This window comes from Carassius carassius, chromosome 2 (assembly GCF_963082965.1).
Source record: "Carassius carassius chromosome 2, fCarCar2.1, whole genome shotgun sequence".
NCBI classification, from domain to species: domain Eukaryota; kingdom Metazoa; phylum Chordata; class Actinopteri; order Cypriniformes; family Cyprinidae; genus Carassius; species Carassius carassius.
Window position 1 is genome coordinate 44,647,619 of NC_081756.1, and position 18,641 is coordinate 44,666,259.

Genomic DNA, 18,641 nt, shown 5'->3' on the forward strand with positions numbered 1-18,641 from the left:
AGCTTGTTTGAGATAACTTTATATGATAAAAAAAAAAAGAAATCTCGGTGTGAATACAATGACATGTCTGCAGTTGGACTTTGCTGTGACACTGGACACCCGTCTTGATATTCTGACGGTCTAATAACGGTACTAGAATTATAATTTAACCTTGATAAAGACCAGAACATCAAAAAGCCAATTTCTTTCTCTTTTAATCAAAACAAAAAATAAGTCCTTTATATCAAAAAGACCAATTTAAACTGCAAATTGATACAAGAGGCGGCAAAGAAATGTAGAACTGCTCCCTCATTCAGCCAAGATTGTGTAAGCTCAAGTTCATGTCAGTTCAGGTTCATTTCTTTTCCTTTTTGTCATCTTTCTTGGCAGAAGAGTCTCCCTTCTCCTGGTCTTTGTCTTTATCTTTCTCCTTCTCGTCCTTCTTTTCTTTCTTGCTGTCATCTTTCTCTTGGCCCTCTTTCTTCTCCGCATCACGGTTGGCGATTTTGTTGTTGATGAGATTGTGGAGCGCCACTACGGAGCGGATGAGCGAGGCCAGATAGACCACGAGCATCTGGTCGTTGGTCTTAAGGTAGAAAGCCTTGACAAACTCCTGCAGGTTGACATCAGGCAGCAGATTGAACACGTCCTGCAGCTGATAAATGATCTGGTGGTTGATGGGCAGTTTGCCGGTGGCAACCTTCTCCAGATAGCTCTTGATATCCAGCAGCTTGGAGTTGAGCCCTTTCAGGCCATGAACCTGATTGGTGATGCGCTGTGACAAAGTGCCAACTGTGGTGTCCTTGATATCACTGCAAAAAAAAAAAAAAAATCAGCATGAGAATAAACCAGGCTGTTTACAGTGCTATCGATTAAAAAAAACTAACTAAATCGCACTTTTTTTTTCTTTAACTGAGATTAATTGAGACTAACATTAAAACTTGTAATGCATTTTCAAATTGTAATACATATATTCAACATTTAATATCCAAATTTATGTAAAACCACATATAGTTACTTTTTTTTTGACAGCTTTTTACTAAATACTCAAGGTCAGTGTCACTGCTACTAATATCTCTATTAATTTTTTCCCCCTGTAATTATACACTAAAGTATAATTGAAAGCCATCATTTTTAACAAATAAAAAAAAATTATTCACATAAACACATTATAATAAACGTCACATTTAGCTGTGCCTATTTCTGTCTCCGTCAATATCCACTCTGAATAAGAGCTATCATCTTCCCCCATAGCTTATTTTTGCATTCATTTTCACAAGATGTAAGAAAATTACACGTTAAAATATTCTGTATCAATAGATTCTCTTGATACAACATCAGTATTGTGAGTATTTAGCCTAGACTTATTTTATTTGGCAGCTTGATCGGATGCATCTCTATACAGAAAATGTTAATTGCAGAAGTTAACAGGTTATTTTTGAAAGCCCTAATTTTCATGCATCTAAAACGAATCAAATAATCAGTAATGTACATGATTTCATGCCCATCTTACCGCAACAAATGCTCCACACCAACTTCCTCCGCCTCTTCTGCTCCGATCTCACTGGTCACGTGTTCAAACGTCTTCGATGTGGGAGTCCCATCCTTCAGCAAAGAATAAATCTCAACAATCAGCACGTGAGGAATCAAATATATTCATGTAGCTTTAATACTACTTGGAAAAGAACTCACATCATGCACTTCCTCCACTGAGATGTACGCTTCAGTTGGCAACCCAAGGTCCTTGGGTTTCACATCAATAATGACTAAAACCTTTGGGATTTAGGATAAAACATGACTTGCTTGCACCCTGGTACACAGTGTGTAAAATACAGTAAAAAAGTAAAACAAACAGTAGTACATACCGAATTAGAGCAGTATTGTTTCATGAGTTCATTTATGGCAATATCATTTTTGTGCAGCTTTGGGCCCGTGTGATACCATCCAACTACTCGCTCCCTTGCTAGAATTGAGAAAAAAAAAAAAACATGACTAGACATGTTAGAGCTTGGACATAAGGTCAAGACTGATTCAATAAGCCTATGTATGACTATAACACTGATTCTTTATCTTACCATTGACTTTCTTGAACATGCCGTACATATTCTCCAGGTAGTCGTGGTCCAGGAACCAAACTGAATCATCCTTGTCGTCCTCATCAAAAGGCACTGCCACACCATTAAAATATTACTTACACTATATTTCAACAGGAAAAAGGTGCATTTTGCACCAAGACATGCAAACATACCAGCAAAGCTGTTGGACACATCAAGCACTTTCTTATGCCACGAACCCAGCAGAACACCCACAACTCGCTTCTGACTGCCAACCTTACCAATCCTACAAAACAAAGACAGGGTTTGTAAATAATACAAAGAGACATATATAACGATGTTTATTCTGTGCATCTTCAAATGTATGGTCCTTCGAATATATAAGCCATGTCAGATCATGTATTAGACTTCTGAAAGTGTCTGTTCATGTAATAATTTCACTTCAACCTTGTCTGAAAGTGTCTGTTTAGAAAGCTATAGCCTACATGTAATAATTTAACATACGTAATACATGTGTGTGTATATTCGATAAAGTAAGTAACGTATCAAAGCAGGTGATCAAGAACAGAATTTATTATAAGAAATGTATAAAGTACATACAAAGCAAACGAAATTATAATAGATTAAATTCTTGAATTTTCATTGTCCAGTAGCTAAAAGCTCAAACTGTGCGAGTAAAATGATCAGTTAACTTATATAGTAAATTACTGGGTGCATGTTACTAATCATAACTGACACGCAGTCAGGTCAGATTTCTGTGCTTCTACAAAAATTTTTACTATAAACTTTAAATGTTATGAAGCTAAGTCGATATGCAACACCTTTATATACATATTTCACACCTTGATATACACCTTCCTTTCAATAATTATACTGTGATTGTATTGAGTTAGCCTTTAGCTTGTAGCGGCTACTTTCATTGACACATAATGACAGTGAGTTAACAGTTTTACTACAGACCCATCTCAAGACTCAGATTTACCTGTTAAAATGGTCCACGACGCTCAGTAGCACCAAGGGATGAACGACGACCCTTTCTACCGCTAAGTCCGGCATTTTTACTCAAAAAAAATTAGATTTTTTAAAGGGAAAAATTATGTTGTTCTGTTGTTCAGCACGCCAGTTTGATGGACGCTACGCCGCTTGTTCTGCTTCTACTTCTTAACAGTGACGCTGCTGCAGAGTGACGCACACGAGCGCCCAGCGGACTGGAGGGAGAACTACACCCTGACAAAATCGAAATTATTTTTCCCAAAAAATAAATAATTATTGATTATTCCACAGGGTTACTAATGACAAATCCTTTGGATTTTTTTTTAATGTCTGGGAAAAATATTGGGATTTTAAAAAAGCATTCTTAATTCAGTTCTGACTACGATTACATTACATTTAGTCATTTAGCAGATGCGTATGGAATGATATCATAGTCCTTATTTGTAAGTCGCTTTGGATAAAAGCGTCTGCTAAATGAATACATGTAAATGTAAATGTAATATACTGTAGCAAGTTTTTTTTATTCTATAATAAATTAAAATAAAACATATAGAATAGAAAAAAGAATACAGCAAGCTTTTTCTTTCTTTTTTAAAAGCAGTTTAAAAAGGGCAAGTTTTTTTAAGTTTAGAATTAGAATAGAGAGTGCTAGAGTTAGAGGGTCAATTAAAGAGGAAAGAGATGTGTTTATGGCCAATTCTTTCAGATGACTATAGCACACAAACCTGATATTAACATCCATTGTGTGAGGACAATAGTGAATCAATGCTGAACATGAATCGTGTGTCAGTGTCAAGAGGTCTTCACATCCCGCGTTGTCTCTAGACAATAATGGTCTAATTTTTCCAGGAACATCATAGACATGATGTCATGGCTCCTTATAGACACACTGATCGGGTGCTTTGTTAAACACAAACACAAAGGGTTTGTTTTCCCACAAAGATCCCAAGAAACATGTTGCACTAATGTCTGACAACCAAAAAGTGTGCTGGACACAAACTGTGAAATCTTTCTCTTGAAAAGCGTGCTTGTGCATCTTTAACATGCATATAATTACATCCTATTTTGTCCCACATACTGTGGCAGGTTTAAGTACCCACCGGGATAGAAAAACACCATAGTACACACACACATAATGGGTTACCTATTTTGTGTTGAGACTCTCCATAAATGTAATGTTTTGTACAAACCCTAAACTCTAACCCTAAACCTACTCCTCACACAAAACTTCCTGCATTTTTGGATTTACAAAAAAATGTAATTCATGATTTATTAGCTTGTTTCCTCAGGAACACAAAAACTTTCCCCACAACGTCAAAATTTACTGTTATTACTATTCTTGTGTGGACATTTGGTTCCCATATTGTGGAATACAAGGACCACAGATACACACATGTATTATATATATTACTGACCATTTCAGTTCATCATTGTAATAACATGACTGGATATTGCATACATACATGCTTTATTGCAACAAAGGATACAAAATTTACAAGAAAAAAAAATATTATTATAAATTATAATAATTATCGTATAACTTTTACATCGGAAACTCTTACAACCAACTGAATTATTTAAATGTTTTTAATAAATAAACTAATATATATATATATATATATATATATATATATATATATATATATATATATATATATATATATATATATATATATATATATACACACACACACCAATTATATTAAAGAAAAAAGTAAAAAGCATTTTGTGTGTGTGTGTATATATGCAGTACAGACCAAAAGTTTGGAAACATTACTATTTTTAATGTTTTTGAAAGACGTTTCTTCTGCTCATCAAGCCTGCATTTATTTGATCAAAAATACAGAAAAAAATTTAATATTGTGAAATATTATTACAACTTAAAATAATTGTTTTAAAATTTATTATACTTTAAATTATCATTTATTTCTGTGATGCAAAGCTGAATTTTTAGGATCAGCTGGATAATTTTTTATTTGAGTATATTAATTTTAACAAAGTTAGAAAAGTCAACGTAAACCTACCCACTTTGCAATCAACGCAATTACCAAGTAACTTGTAAGTAAGTTGTAATTGTATCCTTAAAGTGATGACAAAATTTGGTTGACTGTCATTAATACTGGGAAGTCGTGGCCTAATGGTTAGAGAGTCGGACTCCCAATCGAAAGGTTGTTCGATGCTCTGCTCTGCTCTGTGCGTGTGTGCGTGAGTGTGTGTGCGTGCGTGCGTGTGTGCGTGCATTTCGGATGGGTTAAATGCAGAGGACAAATTCTGAGTATGGGTCACCATACTTGGCTGAACTTCACTTTCACTTAAACATTGCAAATTGGTAGTTTACAGGATAACAATTATGAATAAGAAGAAAAAAAAAGCTTTCTCGGGCAGAACAATTTTTATCCAAAATTCTTTCCACCTTATATCACTAAACGTATTGTTTCAAAGACGTGTGCAGGCAGGTAAAGGGATCTGGGTCGCATTAAGATTTAATCCAATTAACCTCAGCGTTTCGAAGGCGTCGCTCCTGCGTGATGACGCGTGGAGGGGGCGTGGCCTCAGAGGAAACAGAAGAACTAAACAGAGTCGCGCTCGCTGCTGCGGAGTGTTTACACGCACCGAGAAGAGCGCGGAGCGACTCAAACTCTTTATTCATGAGAACCAGTGTCACTGGTTCAAGTGTCACTGCCTACTTTCTCTGCACCTGGCTTTCGTTTGTTTTCATTTCTCGTTTCGGTCAAACTAAACAATGTCAGTTTGTTAGAAGCTGCACTTGAAGAGCAAGTCCGTGGCATTTCTTTGGGGATCGGAGGCACTGCGATGCCCTCTGATTTACCGTCGCTCTTTAGCGCGGATATCGACCTCGATTCGCCCAAGTCCCTCTACTCCAAAGGTAACTCACTTTCTGCTCACTTTTCCACCACGCTACTCATACTGTACATTTGCTCCGTGCACGCGCGGGTTGCGTTTCAAAACCTAGTGCGCCGCCTACATAGACAGCATCGCGCGCGCCAGGTCTGTTCACTCAAATATGCTGACTAATTAGTGCGCGCTAGAAGTTGTGACGCAGCCCGTGTGTGTGCTCCTGCACTTAGTCTGCGTAATGCCCCACTGCACTGTCAAAGCAGTTCTGTTGTTAGTTTACATAGTGACTAATGGTTTAAATGGTGACCATATAAATGAGCTTGTGTGATACATGAGTGAGTGTGTGTGTGTGTGTTTGAGGGGGCGGGGTGTGTAGTTGTAAACTACATCAGCAGCATATCACTTTTTATTTGGTTTATACATATCTCTGATGGAGTGAATGAATGAATAGCCTGATATTTAAGTTCATTAGGCATTCAGACATGGCTAATGGACCTCCTGATGGAGTTCGACATTATTTTAACACATGGACCCATCTGCTGTGTGCCAAACACTTTTAATAAGAAAGTCTAATTGAGTAGAATACATCACCAGCCTGTTCTTTTAGAAGCTTTAAACTTTCATCCTCGTTTGGTTTGAGTCTCCTCATTTTTTCCTACACAGTGCTTCGGTGTATGTTGTGTCTCCTTTGGTTATAGGAAAATGAACTCTCCTTATGGAAACCTCGGACATCAGAGAGCTTCTGTTGTTTCACAGTGATTTAGACAGTGATTGAAAGCTAAATACATGGAGTGAGTATGACATTTCTGAAGGTGTGAGAGAAGCCAATGCTTGTGGATGTAAATGGTATTTATTGGAATCAATGGTTTCATGAAAACCTTTAACCTCCATCTTTCAAAATGCAGATTATTTTTTTTTAATATACAGTGGAAAAGGGTTCTTTAGATTATTAAAAATGTTCTTAACACTAAGAAAAAAATTGTGCTTTTAATAACTGTTCACAAAAAGTTTCTTCGGGGAACCAAAAATTGTTTTTCCATGGCATTGTTGTGAAAAACCCCTTTTGAAACTTTAATTTTTAATTGAGTGAATGCTAATGTCTGGACCCGTCTTTTTAGTATGCATATAATATGATATATTTATTAGTAGTATTCGTGTTTGTGTGTGTATATATATATATATATATATATATATATATATATATATATAAAACACATATTTATAATACATGTAATATTAAATGTAATATTGTAGTATCAATATTAAACTTTTATTTTTATTTAATATTTCAGGCTTTTATTTTTATGTTTGCTTATTTAAATTTTATTATCCTTTTGAATTTTATTAGAAGTAGTGTGTGTATATATATATAGTTTTATCCCAGTTTTACTTCTAGTAATATTAGTACTTAAACTTATTTATCTCAGTTATTTGTCATTTTCGTTTACGCGTTTCATTTTAAGCGCTTCGTCTTATATTTGTTTATTTCACCTTCATTTCAGTGAACATAAATGAGTTTTAATAGTTGTAGCTAACAAAACCAACACTGGCCTGAACAATATTTAAAGCAGCACTCACTCTCTATGAACACAAACTGTGAGTAGCTCAGATTCCCGCTGAAGCCCTCGCTGCGGTGGCTCAGACATTGTTCTCATACTTAGAGAGTTATTATGGGCAGCTTTCTCGTGAAATACACCCCTCTCTCTGAGATCCTCTGTTGGTGCATGTTTAATTTCCTGCGCATTAGATGTTCTATGTGTGTTTGTATTAGACATGTCAGCCTTACAGTGAGGCCACGGTCTTATATTTTAATTTGTGCAGTGATCTGATGTGGATTCTCATCTTATTAGATGTTTTGGTCAATGAGGAGTGTTATTGCCTAGGTATAGTGTAGTATCCTGAATCTGGGCTTTAGTCACACATTACTTAAGACACAGCCTAATCTCATTTGCAGTTCTTGGGAATAGTCTGCTGGCTGCCGCTGTTGTTGTTGTTGTTTCTTGGTCAATGTTCTGAATGAGTATTTAGCCTTTCTTGACCATTTGTTTTCAGCTCAACTTGGTCTTAGTTGTCCTTAATGAACTATTCATATACAATAAAAGTATCTTTATTCTGCAGAAAGTCAGCGTTTCTTCAACAAAAAAGCTCAAGTTCAGCTCCATTGTCAATAAAATGGATTTAGTCCAATGATAATGTGAATATGTAAAGCATATGACTCTGTACATCAATAATGACGAATGGCCTTCTGCATCATGACAAAAATGTAAACACAGCTGCGCTCCATTTTATATTATATGTAACACCTGTTGCGTCTCTAGAGCAAAAAAAAGGTCTTTAGCCTGAATGTGGTTGGAGACCTCTGGCCTAGAGTGTTAAATAAACAGCCTCCATATCCACTTCCTCTGACCAGATATCAGAGGTGAGCTCAAGGTCACACAGAACAGGGTTAAAAACCAGGGAAATATGATAAGAATAGCTCTGAAACTGTTTCCTTTCACTATTCATTTCACTTTTAAATGAGATGATGACCAAGAAGAGTGGTCCAATGGTCCTAAAGCTGCTCATTTAGCAAAGAAACCAGAAGGACGATATTTATTTTATTTTGTTTTAGGTGAAAGTTTAAATATATATATATTTTAAAAAATTTACTATAGCCTTCAGTTTTACTTAATTTTTCACAATTGTATTGGAAATTATTATATATTTTTAAACATATTTTTCCATTCCTTCATATATATATATATATATATATATATATATATATATATATATATATATATATATATATATGTGTGTGTGCAAAGCATATGACTCTGATATTTCTAGGTTTTCCATTTTTTATAGTCTTGTAAGTGTGACATCAGTTATTCCAAATATGTAATGAAGTCTCTCAGTTATTATAAGGTCATAAACTGCTTGTGGAGTGTTCAAGCATTAGAAATGAAGTATAGCAGTATTGGCTTGAGAGTTGAATAAGTGGAAGGGGGCTTTGGGAAACAGGCGATCTGCATAATGGTCTTATTTAAATAAGTGGGTAGATTAGGCCTTTTCTCAAAGATCGGCCAGTTTTGTTCTGTCATTTATCTATGCTCGCTCTTTCAGTGTTCTTGTCTCGCTCTGACATCTGCAGTTGACCTTTTCACATTGTAGTTTCCCCTTCCGCGTCCCTGCTGCGTGGATCTGGCTAATGAGCTCTTGGGGGACGGCGAGTGAGGATGAGATGGAGCTAAGCATATGGCTGCGCATTCCCAGAAGGATGGCAAAACGCCCTGGAGATGTGGCTCGTGAATTTATTTTTAGCGAGCTGTTGTTTGGTATGTGAGCGGACGGGGCACTGCTTTGAAAACAAAGCTTGAGTGGCTGTGTGATGTGAAATTGATTTCCAGCCAAGAGTCTGATTATTTCCATGCAGCTGATCACTGCCTTCTATTGAGGCAAATCCTGTTTTCATTCACTGGTTTAGCTCTCTACGTTCCCTACATATATGCCATAGAGTCAATGACACAGATCTCATATAGGCCTCACTCAATTTTCTTTAAGGAATTTGATTTATTCTTTAATCATTTCAGTTGGAGTAGATACTGTATGTTTGTAATGGCAAATATGCTTCGGTTGCTTTGTCAACATAAGAGACTAAAGTGTCAGTAAAAAGGAGTTATTCTTACTACAGTAATGCTACAGTATTTATTTGTTCAGTTCAAATATCTAAAAATTCTTAAAGCAACAAATATATTAACTTGCAATCCAAAAGTGTGTTGTGTCTGGATTTCTGAAAAATTGATGAAATTTAAGTGAATTTATGCTTTAAAAAATCTGTCAATGGGGTAAGTGTATGTTGATTTAAGAAGGTTTAGAGACTGGAAAAGAAGACATATCATGCTAGAAAATCCCGTATTGTAGAAGTAAATTGAATTATAATTGACCCAGTATTTGCATGTGCAATGTATTTATGTTCTTATTAGAAATCACGTTGTTAACTTAATACTGAATGTTACTGGAATCAGTTGTTGATCAAATGTCTCTCTTGTGCTTCATGTCAAAGCTTTTTTCCAGTTTAGTCACTTATAAAGTTCTGTTTCAGTTGCTTTCTGTATAGACAGAAGAGAGCAGGTTTTGAGACAGAGCTTGCCTTCTAATATTTGCTTTTGTTTGTTATTTATTTTTCATGATTATACTCTCCAGACCCATTCCATGTTTTCTGAACAAACAAAGTATGAAGTCCCATGCAGAACAAAATCAGGCCCGAGCGGTTTGGCCCTAACTCACAGTTTGCTGAAATTTACCAGTCAACATCACAAGTGCTACCAGTCTAAATTGGTCATTGTGTGTGCTAAAATGAGCTTACCTGTTAAGAAACTGGTTTAATTCTTACTAGTTTTGTATGCTTTGTTTAAAGTTAAAAACTAAAAGTAAGCACACGTTTTGGGAATAGTTCATTGTGAAGGCCACAGCCATGGCCTCACAACCAGTTTTAAGAGCGGTAACCTCATGTACTTATAGTTTATGATGTTTTTCTTTAGGATTAGTTTATATACATTTTTCATACACATTTGTTGCAAGCATTTATTTAGTTACAAATAACTCACAGGACACAAAGGTCATTTCATATACATTGTACTTTATTTAGTTGACCATACAGAAGTATAGTTTTGGGAGCGCGCACCATTAGTTACTTTTGGATTGTCATTCTGTTTGTATAATTATTTGAGTTTACCAGTGTTGGATTCCACACCCGGGAGAGATCCAGGAAGTTGGCTGGTTTAAAGGGGTGGCGTTTGGAGCAGTTTTATAGGGGAGGTGGCCTAATTGGACACTACCATTGTTTGTTATGTCCTGGGGGGATAGTTCATTCTCTGCTTAGATATTCTGGGGTTTGGATTATTATATTATATTGAGTACTTTTGTTGAATTAAGGTTAATTAAATTTTTATTCCTTTTGGAATAAGTTTTATGTAGATTTTGCTGTTATTTGTAGCTTATGTAGTAGTGTTGTTGTTAGTCTTCCCCTGTGTGTTAAAATTGGTCTGATCAGCCAATATATAAGTCCCCGTTGTTTCTTTGTAAGAGGTTAGTTAGTTGTATTTTTTGTTTAGAGCTTTACTTACTGTTTGTTTATTTGACTTTTGTTTTTGGGCCCAAACCTTTATTTTCATTTTGTTGTCATGATTTTTGGGAAATAAAAATCCTTATTTTCGAACTTCCCTTGCGGCGACTCTTGCTTAACTGCTTGGTCCCTGACATTCATCCAAAAATGGAAATATGCTGAAAATGTATTCTCCCTAAGCCTATCCAAGATGTAGAGTTAGTTTGTTGATCAGAACAGATTTGGAGAGATGTAGCATTGCATCACTTGCTCGCCAAAGGAGTGAATGGGTGCCATCAGAATGAGAGTCCAAACAGCTGATAAAAACATCACATTAATCACACCATTTCTGTATATTTCTAAAAACCGAAATTTGGAGAGATTCTTGGGATTGAACTGATAATACAGTGAAAAACCAAATTGTGACACTTTCTTCTAACATTTCAGTGAAATACTGTGAAAACGTATAGCATGTTTAACAAACCTAACATTTGAATAATATGTGACTTTTTTTTCCTTAAATTTGGCTGATTTGATGTGTGAAAAAGTTTGTATCAGGCGTATATGAAAAGTGCCTGAAACTCTTGAACTCTGATCTCTTGTCTATGTTGCCCTAAACCAAGAAACATTATGAGGCTACAAACCATGTGTTAAATATGCAGGAAGTTAATCAAAGATCCAAGGAGTAGGATTTCCATTGGCTGATGAGAAACACTCGGGATCGACTTTCTTGTTAAACCCAGAAGCGTTTCATCCATCACTTGGGCGACCTGTTTCCCGCTGGACAGTAGGGTCTGGCAGCCTACAGCTGGATCCAGATTTGGGAGAGTGGGTGTGCTTTAAAAGGGTTTTCTCTTAAGCCACACACACACCATGCGTCACACACACAACTCTTGGTCAAAGTTCAAAAGCTTGTCACCAACACATAATCCATGATTTTTATCTCCAGTCACAGTTGTGACGGTGTCTGAGGTTAAAGAGAGGTGGGCAGAGTGGTTGCGTAATTTCAGTTTCCTGTGTTTTCATTCCTGCTCAGTGACTCACCTCTGTATCTCCCCATGGGGCAGAACAGCACGCCTCGCATAAGAGTTTGTTCTGATTCCAGCACAAATGATGAAAACATGAGATGTAGAGTCCAGACTTCAATCCTTTTGAACACTGATCTACATGTGGTGGACATGTCAGTCGTATAGTTTTGAATGGGGAAAGTGCAACGCTCAATATGGCGCACTGGCTGATCTAGCCTGAAAAATAATCTTTTTATAATGCTATTTGAGCAAAAGTAACAAAATTTATGACTCTGTTGTTGTCAGATTTCTTTGGTGATTTCAAATATGAAATTTAATCGTAAGCTTAGTGAACAGTTTTGGAGAATTTGATGTTTCCCCATTCAAAGAGATGGGAGCTGCTCTTGGATGCCCAAGAGGTGTTTCAAAGATGGCCGCAGAGTGACATGACTTGTCTTAAAGAGACTTTGGTATCGTCCATTTTTGTAGGCTAATATACAGCAACAAGTTAGCATTTTAGCACTTCTGATTCCAGCATCCTGCGTCAGTTGGTTTTTGGTTAAAAGTTGAGCTCAAGAAAGTTTCACCTTTTATTCAGTGAAATAAAATACATCAGAAAAATGGTAAACCCCCCTTTTAGTTCATTTATTTTAATAATATGTGTTTAGAGATGTTGCTGGGGCCATTAAATGTCTTCATGTTGAACAGATAAACTCATCTACTCACTAGTCTGCTTTCACAGCCTCATTGTGTTTACAGTCGTGCTCTTGCAAACTATTCTAACTCAAACTTCAGAGGAAAATGTTTTTATATAAATACAGAAAGAGTAAAGCTTAAGGGTGGTGATGTTGAAGACATGTAAGAAGAATCATAAATGTATAATGTTGGCATAAGCATAATGTTGCATCTTATTTTCTGCAGTAATTCAAAAGCCAATTTTCACTTTGAGTTTTTGTCAAAGTGAAGCAGGGTGAAGCTAACTTTTGGGCTGGCCTCCAGAAATAGGTCATTACATTCGAAGACTATTTAAAAAAATGTAGTGTAAAAATAACCTGTAAAGCAACACAAAGTTACTTTTTCTATGTTTAAAATTCGCAAAATGTATATAATGAGTGAGTACATCATAAATTCATCTACCAAACCACCTTTTTGTCTTTTCCCAAATCACTACGGTACATTCTCTATTAAGTGCTTATGTTTGGACTATAGTTCGGGTCGTCACCGCTGCGGAGTAACACACACCTGCGTGAATCGCCATAGACATAAACTTGGAGAAGTAGATCCGTTTAGAATGTACCTCCGCGCGATGCGTGGAGTTGTGTATATTAACCGCTAGAGCGCCAAAATCTACAGTGTTGCTTTAAAGGTACAATTTGTAAGATATTTGCAGTAAAATATCCAAAAACCACTAGGCTAGTGTTATATATTTTGTCCAGCTGATTACTAAGAATATCTCTAATGTTTTCAACTACTTGCAAATCATGAGAAAATTCCCATTCTAAACAGTGACACGGGGCAGTGCAGTCGCCTATCGATGACGTTAGTTACCCTTTGTTACCGCATTTACTGATATAGAAACCACATGACAACAGTGTTGTGGACAAATGCGGAAATAGTGTCTAACGTCCAGCAAACCAATAGCTTGCTTCAATCAATTCCTTATTTACTTCTTCTTGCATGTTTTATGGTGGATTGTGTTACTTATTTATGGAACATAATTACTGTTTACCGTCTGCTGCTGGTTCTGTCGACAAGGACAGCTCCCGTAAACGTAAGCATATGGGCCAACCAAATGAACCAAGAAAAGTTTGGGACAAGAGGAGAGAAAGATGGGAGAGCTAGATGGAGAGAGCTTCACGACAAACTTCAACTAGAAAGAGATGCTGATCTTGCTTGTGTTTTACTGGAGAGGTGAGTTGTTTTGATTTGTATCTTTACAGAAAACGTATGCTCTCTAGACCCACGCGGGGACGCGTCTGATCCATAGTCTGATCGCGTCTTTGCATTGGCTGTGTATGTAATCTACTTGCGCAAATCGTTGAATTCGCATTTGAAAATTAAGACATCAAACACAACATTTATAAAACTTTACCTCATCCGTTAAATCCATGATTTATCTTTCCGTCTGATTGATGGCCGTCAGCAGTTGGGTAGAAGACATCAAATCCTTTCATTCCACGCTTCTCCTTAGCATCATCAAACCACGCAATTTTTATTGTTTTGGTAGTGCGCCCTCTCATGGCAGGTCCTACAACCTGTACCTTTAATATTATCAACATGTTGTTTTTCTTTGATTTTATTTAAATTAAATTAATATTAACTCAGCACATGAATTTATTTTTATTAGTCTGTTTATTAATTCAGTGTTTATGCTTTTATCAATACTAATTATTAATTTAGGTCTATTTTGTGGTTGTGGACTTTCAATTCCCTTTAACGTATCAAACCAGTGTCAGTTTTTTGTATTTTTTTATTTCATTTTTCTGATAACCTCGACTCTTTGCCAATGCAGGTGCGTTGCTGTGATAATAGACGAGTTCTCCTTGTCCATGTCTAATGAATCAGCAGACACTCTACAGCCTTAATTAGATTGCCAGCCGAATCCACTTATGTTATTAAAGTTCTCAAGGTGTGGATTTAGTCTGAATGAGTCCGAAGGGCAAATGCACAGAGCTGACGACTCTCTCAGTTGACATGTTGAAACAGTGGGGTCCAAAAATGCGCAATGCATATCTGGGGGTCTTTAGGGGTGGAAAATAAGTGTTTTGGAAAGCGAAACCCAAGTTTTAGGATATTTGGAGAATCGTGCACTTACATTGCAATTTTGCATCTTAGTATTTGGTGATGGCTGTTAATGTGCATCTCCTAGATGGGTTTCTCTATTGCTTTGCAAATGTGGATGTGTTACATAATGTGATTTATATGCGGAGTGTCACTCTTTCAGCGAGGGTTGGATGGCTTTGTGTTTGTGTCAGTGCAGTGGCCATGCTTGTGTAAACATCATGAATTCCTCACTGTGCCGAGGCGCTGCTTTCATCTGAGCCCAGTGTCTGTTTCTTCCCTTCTCCACCGCCCCGTGAAGCTGCTGGTAAACACAGCAGACACAGACTTGTTTCTGTGCTAAAAATGCTCTCCTGAGATCCAGCTGAGAGCTAGTGCGGGCTTCTCACGAACGTCACCTCAGGTGAATTCACACTTCATGTTGAGGTGTATGTACTTCCCCTTAGGTTCTTAAAACAAATATACTGCTTTAAATATAGAGCAGCTAGTGTTTGCATTATTTTCATCATGAATTCAGTACAGTGTACCCGAGTTTCTAAGCCTCGAGGTCAAAGGTCATGCTCAGATAGTATAACCCTGTGGAAAAAAAAGACTTAAAAAGAGTATTTATTTAGGAAATAATATACTTAAATGTGAGCTGAATGTAATGTTTTCAGATATTTAATTGCATGTTATTAGTATATGGTTTTCTTTTTTTTCTTTTTTTGCCAGATATGAGTCTTGGCAAATATAGACAGCAACATACAAAGACTGGAAACATAGTAAATATCGCTAACTTCTAATGATAGGAGGTGGCATTATTTTTTCCATCCCTCTAGTCTCTGGGTCTGTAGACAGCTGAATTTGGTTTAACAGCAGAGTTTGGTTTATCTGGCCACACAATTAGGAAAGAGGCTATTGAAAACAATCTTCATTCCCACATTCAATTAACTCCTCTGGCAACGTCCCTCGGATCTAAAACACCACTGAAAAATACAGTATAAGGCTATTTATTGGCATGGATGGTTCCACAAAGAGCCTTTAACATCCATGGAACCTTTCAATACATAAGCCTACATGTAATAGGAAGCATGAGGTGGCACGTAGAATGAAACAAACATCCTCCTTAGTTCCTCCACCCTGTCCCAGGCTGGTCTGTAAAGTCCCCCTTAATGTCTACCTCAAGGTTAAGCCATTGTTTAACCCAGAGCTATTGAAGCTATAGTAATGTAGCTGCTTTGATAGTGTTCTTCTGGCTTTTTTTTGTCCATGTATTTTGTCATTCTTGGATGTTCTCATTATCTATTGCCCTTGAAGGACGGAGGCAAATAATGTGACATTTGTTTCGTTTGACTTTAATAACTTTGATAATATAGGCTGTTGAATCTCGTCCTGTGCATTTGTGAATAGCTTGCTGTGCATTAGTGGATTTTGAAACATTTCCAGCGTCAAGACGCTGACAATCCACAAATTTGTGGACTCCACCCACCGTCTGCTCAAGCCAATCAGATAACAGCCACACTTCGTTGACCAATCCTGTTCTTGCTATAACCAATCACGTTTTTTGTTTAGCGTCTTGATGCGAAAAATTATTAAGAATCCAAAAATGTGCACTATGATACGATCCATAACATGTGGACTCTTTTCTGCTTTTGAACGATTACGTAATTGTGGCATCATAAAAAATTTGATTAATTGTGCAGCCCTAACAAATGCACAAATGCGTGCATCGATCTACAAATGTACAGGGCGAGATACACAATTGAATGCCAGAATGAATGCAAATCTCATTTTATTTATTTGTGAATTTATTTAATGTTTATGAATAGGGCTGCTCAGATCACGATCGGCCGATCGTTATGCGCATCTCGTCAGTAAAGCCGGTTTTCTAATCAGCTGTAAATTCCATCAGGTGCGTGATTTCACATAGAGCAGCTGTTACTACACAGAGCTATTGTTAACTGAGAAGATGCGCAAATCCACGTTCATTTTCAGCGTTTATTTGCGCATCTTCTCAGTTAACAACGGCTCTGTGTAGTAACAGCTGCTCTATGTGAAATCACGCACCTGAGGGAATTTACCGCTTATTAGTAAACCGGCTTTACTGACAAGATGCGCATAACGATCGGCTGATCGTGATCAGGGCAGCCCTATTTATGAAACTCTTAAGATGTATTTGTGGATCTCATTCTATTTATATTTTATGATCTCCATAATCAAGACCTTCTCGGATGTTGTTTTGTTCATTAACTTTTGTCGCAGAACCCAGTGGTTTCACGTTAAATACGTCTAATCTTAATGATAGATTTGTTTCTTACAAAATCACAGCTTTTCACTTCTCAAGACATTAACTGATGGACTGGAGTGCTGTGGATTATTGTGATTTTTTTTTTTTATCAGCTGTTTAGACTCTCACTCTGACGGCACCCATTCACTGCAGAGGATCCATTGGTGAACAAGTGATGTGATACTAAATTTCACCAAATCTGTTCCGAGGATGAAACAAACTCATATACATCTCGGATGACCTGAAGCTGGGCTAAATTTGAAGCAAATTTAAATTTTGGGGTGAACTATTCCTTTAAGCACTGGTTTCTGTTACATCCATATGAAAAACATGTAATTTTAAGACCGTTTACTACATCTTATCTGCAGAATATGTAAAAGATTATCTCTCTCTGTGTCTGGTTTGGTAGAACTAGCTTTAGGGCAGCAACTGTTATTTAGTTTTTTCCCCGTCATATAGAGCAGCACCCTTTTAAATTTGCCTTTAGCAGATACTTAATGCTCAGAATACATGGAGATGAAGGCTGCGCATTGCTCCTGGTTGCTATGGTGCAGTCGACAGCAGGGTGGAATAGGTAATAAACATTTTTTGAGTGTTATAAATGATTCCCAGCTTAAATCCCTCTTGTCCTTTGAATGGAGCCTTTCACCTTGTAAACCTTCAAAGGCACTGTCTGTATCAGCGGCGCCAGGAACACTTTTAGTCCACATCCCATTTAAGATATTAAAAAACATTGTTCACCTCTGTTGGCTTGCATTAAAAGCATATTTCTGATTCTGGTCCTGAAAAGAATTGTCAGAATACACTGATTTCAAGAGCCCCTTACATTAATGTAGTCAATAATTGTGTGAGTTTGAATTTCAGTTTTGTTTATATATATATATATATATATATATATATATATATATATAGGTTCCCACCAATGTTTTATTTGTGATTTGACAATTCACATTACTGCTTGACAAGCCTCAAAGCCACTTCACAAAACCTGTTTAGTTAGTTAAATAAAGCAAGGAGGTCAAGCCAAAAACGTACAAGAGGAAAAACCAGAGGGGCTGAAGGTAGAGGGGGGTCACAGGGGGGCTTGAGGGTCCAGCAGCCAAAAACACTGGCATTCATGCGTAACCCAGGGCTAATCAGAGCAAGTGCCAAGAATCTGCAGTAGTGAATGAAAGTGTGAATGAATGATCTGGATAACTTGCATAATGTGTTTTTTTTTTCATTTCTTTACTTTACTTTTCCGCTTTCATGCACAGTTCGAATATCTTGGTGTTATGGTTAGAGAGCATGGTTTTTACAATGTGCTAGGTGACTTATTCTTATGAATTGGAAGTCAGCTGCTCCTCCTCCCCCTGACCTAAGATGAACCAAATAAAGCTAAAAAAAGAAAAGAAATATGTGATTGAAATTCAAACAGTTTGCACAGTTTTGCCAAAACGTTTGTGATTATATATCAATAACTAAGTAAAAAATTAAAAATAATAATTAATATGCAAATAAATAATAATAATGATCAGGGGCAGCTCCAGGCGATTTTGTCAGGGCTTCAGCCCCGAATGTTTTGAGTCAAGCCCTGAGTGTAATGACTGTCACTTAACAAATATAAAACTGGACAATAG

The 18,641-nt window shown here is 36.8% G+C and overlaps 2 protein-coding genes across 3 annotated transcripts in view; one reads left to right on the forward strand and one right to left on the reverse strand.

Moving 5' to 3' along the window:
- Positions 1 to 2: 2 nt before the first annotated feature.
- On the reverse strand, positions 3 to 3,205 carry LOC132110600 (26S proteasome non-ATPase regulatory subunit 7). The gene is made up of 7 exons (XM_059517327.1): positions 3,016 to 3,205; positions 2,228 to 2,319; positions 2,055 to 2,147; positions 1,845 to 1,942; positions 1,672 to 1,752; positions 1,493 to 1,584; positions 3 to 791 (listed from the first exon to the last, which is right to left on the reverse strand). Exons 1-7 carry the CDS (start codon positions 3,087 to 3,089, stop codon positions 335 to 337), a joined length of 987 nt encoding a protein of 328 aa, XP_059373310.1. The 5' UTR covers positions 3,090 to 3,205; the 3' UTR covers positions 3 to 334.
- Positions 3,206 to 5,572: 2,367 nt separating this feature from the next.
- The window catches only part of LOC132110606 (nuclear factor of activated T-cells 5-like), a 36,917-nt gene continuing 23,848 nt past the window's right edge, over positions 5,573 to 18,641 (forward strand). For both annotated transcript variants that reach the window (XM_059517339.1, XM_059517349.1), the window contains exon 1: positions 5,573 to 5,913. In XM_059517339.1, coding sequence (XP_059373322.1) covers positions 5,841 to 5,913 — 73 coding nt within the window. In that variant the 5' untranslated portion in view covers positions 5,573 to 5,840. The remainder of the gene's footprint in view (positions 5,914 to 18,641) is intronic.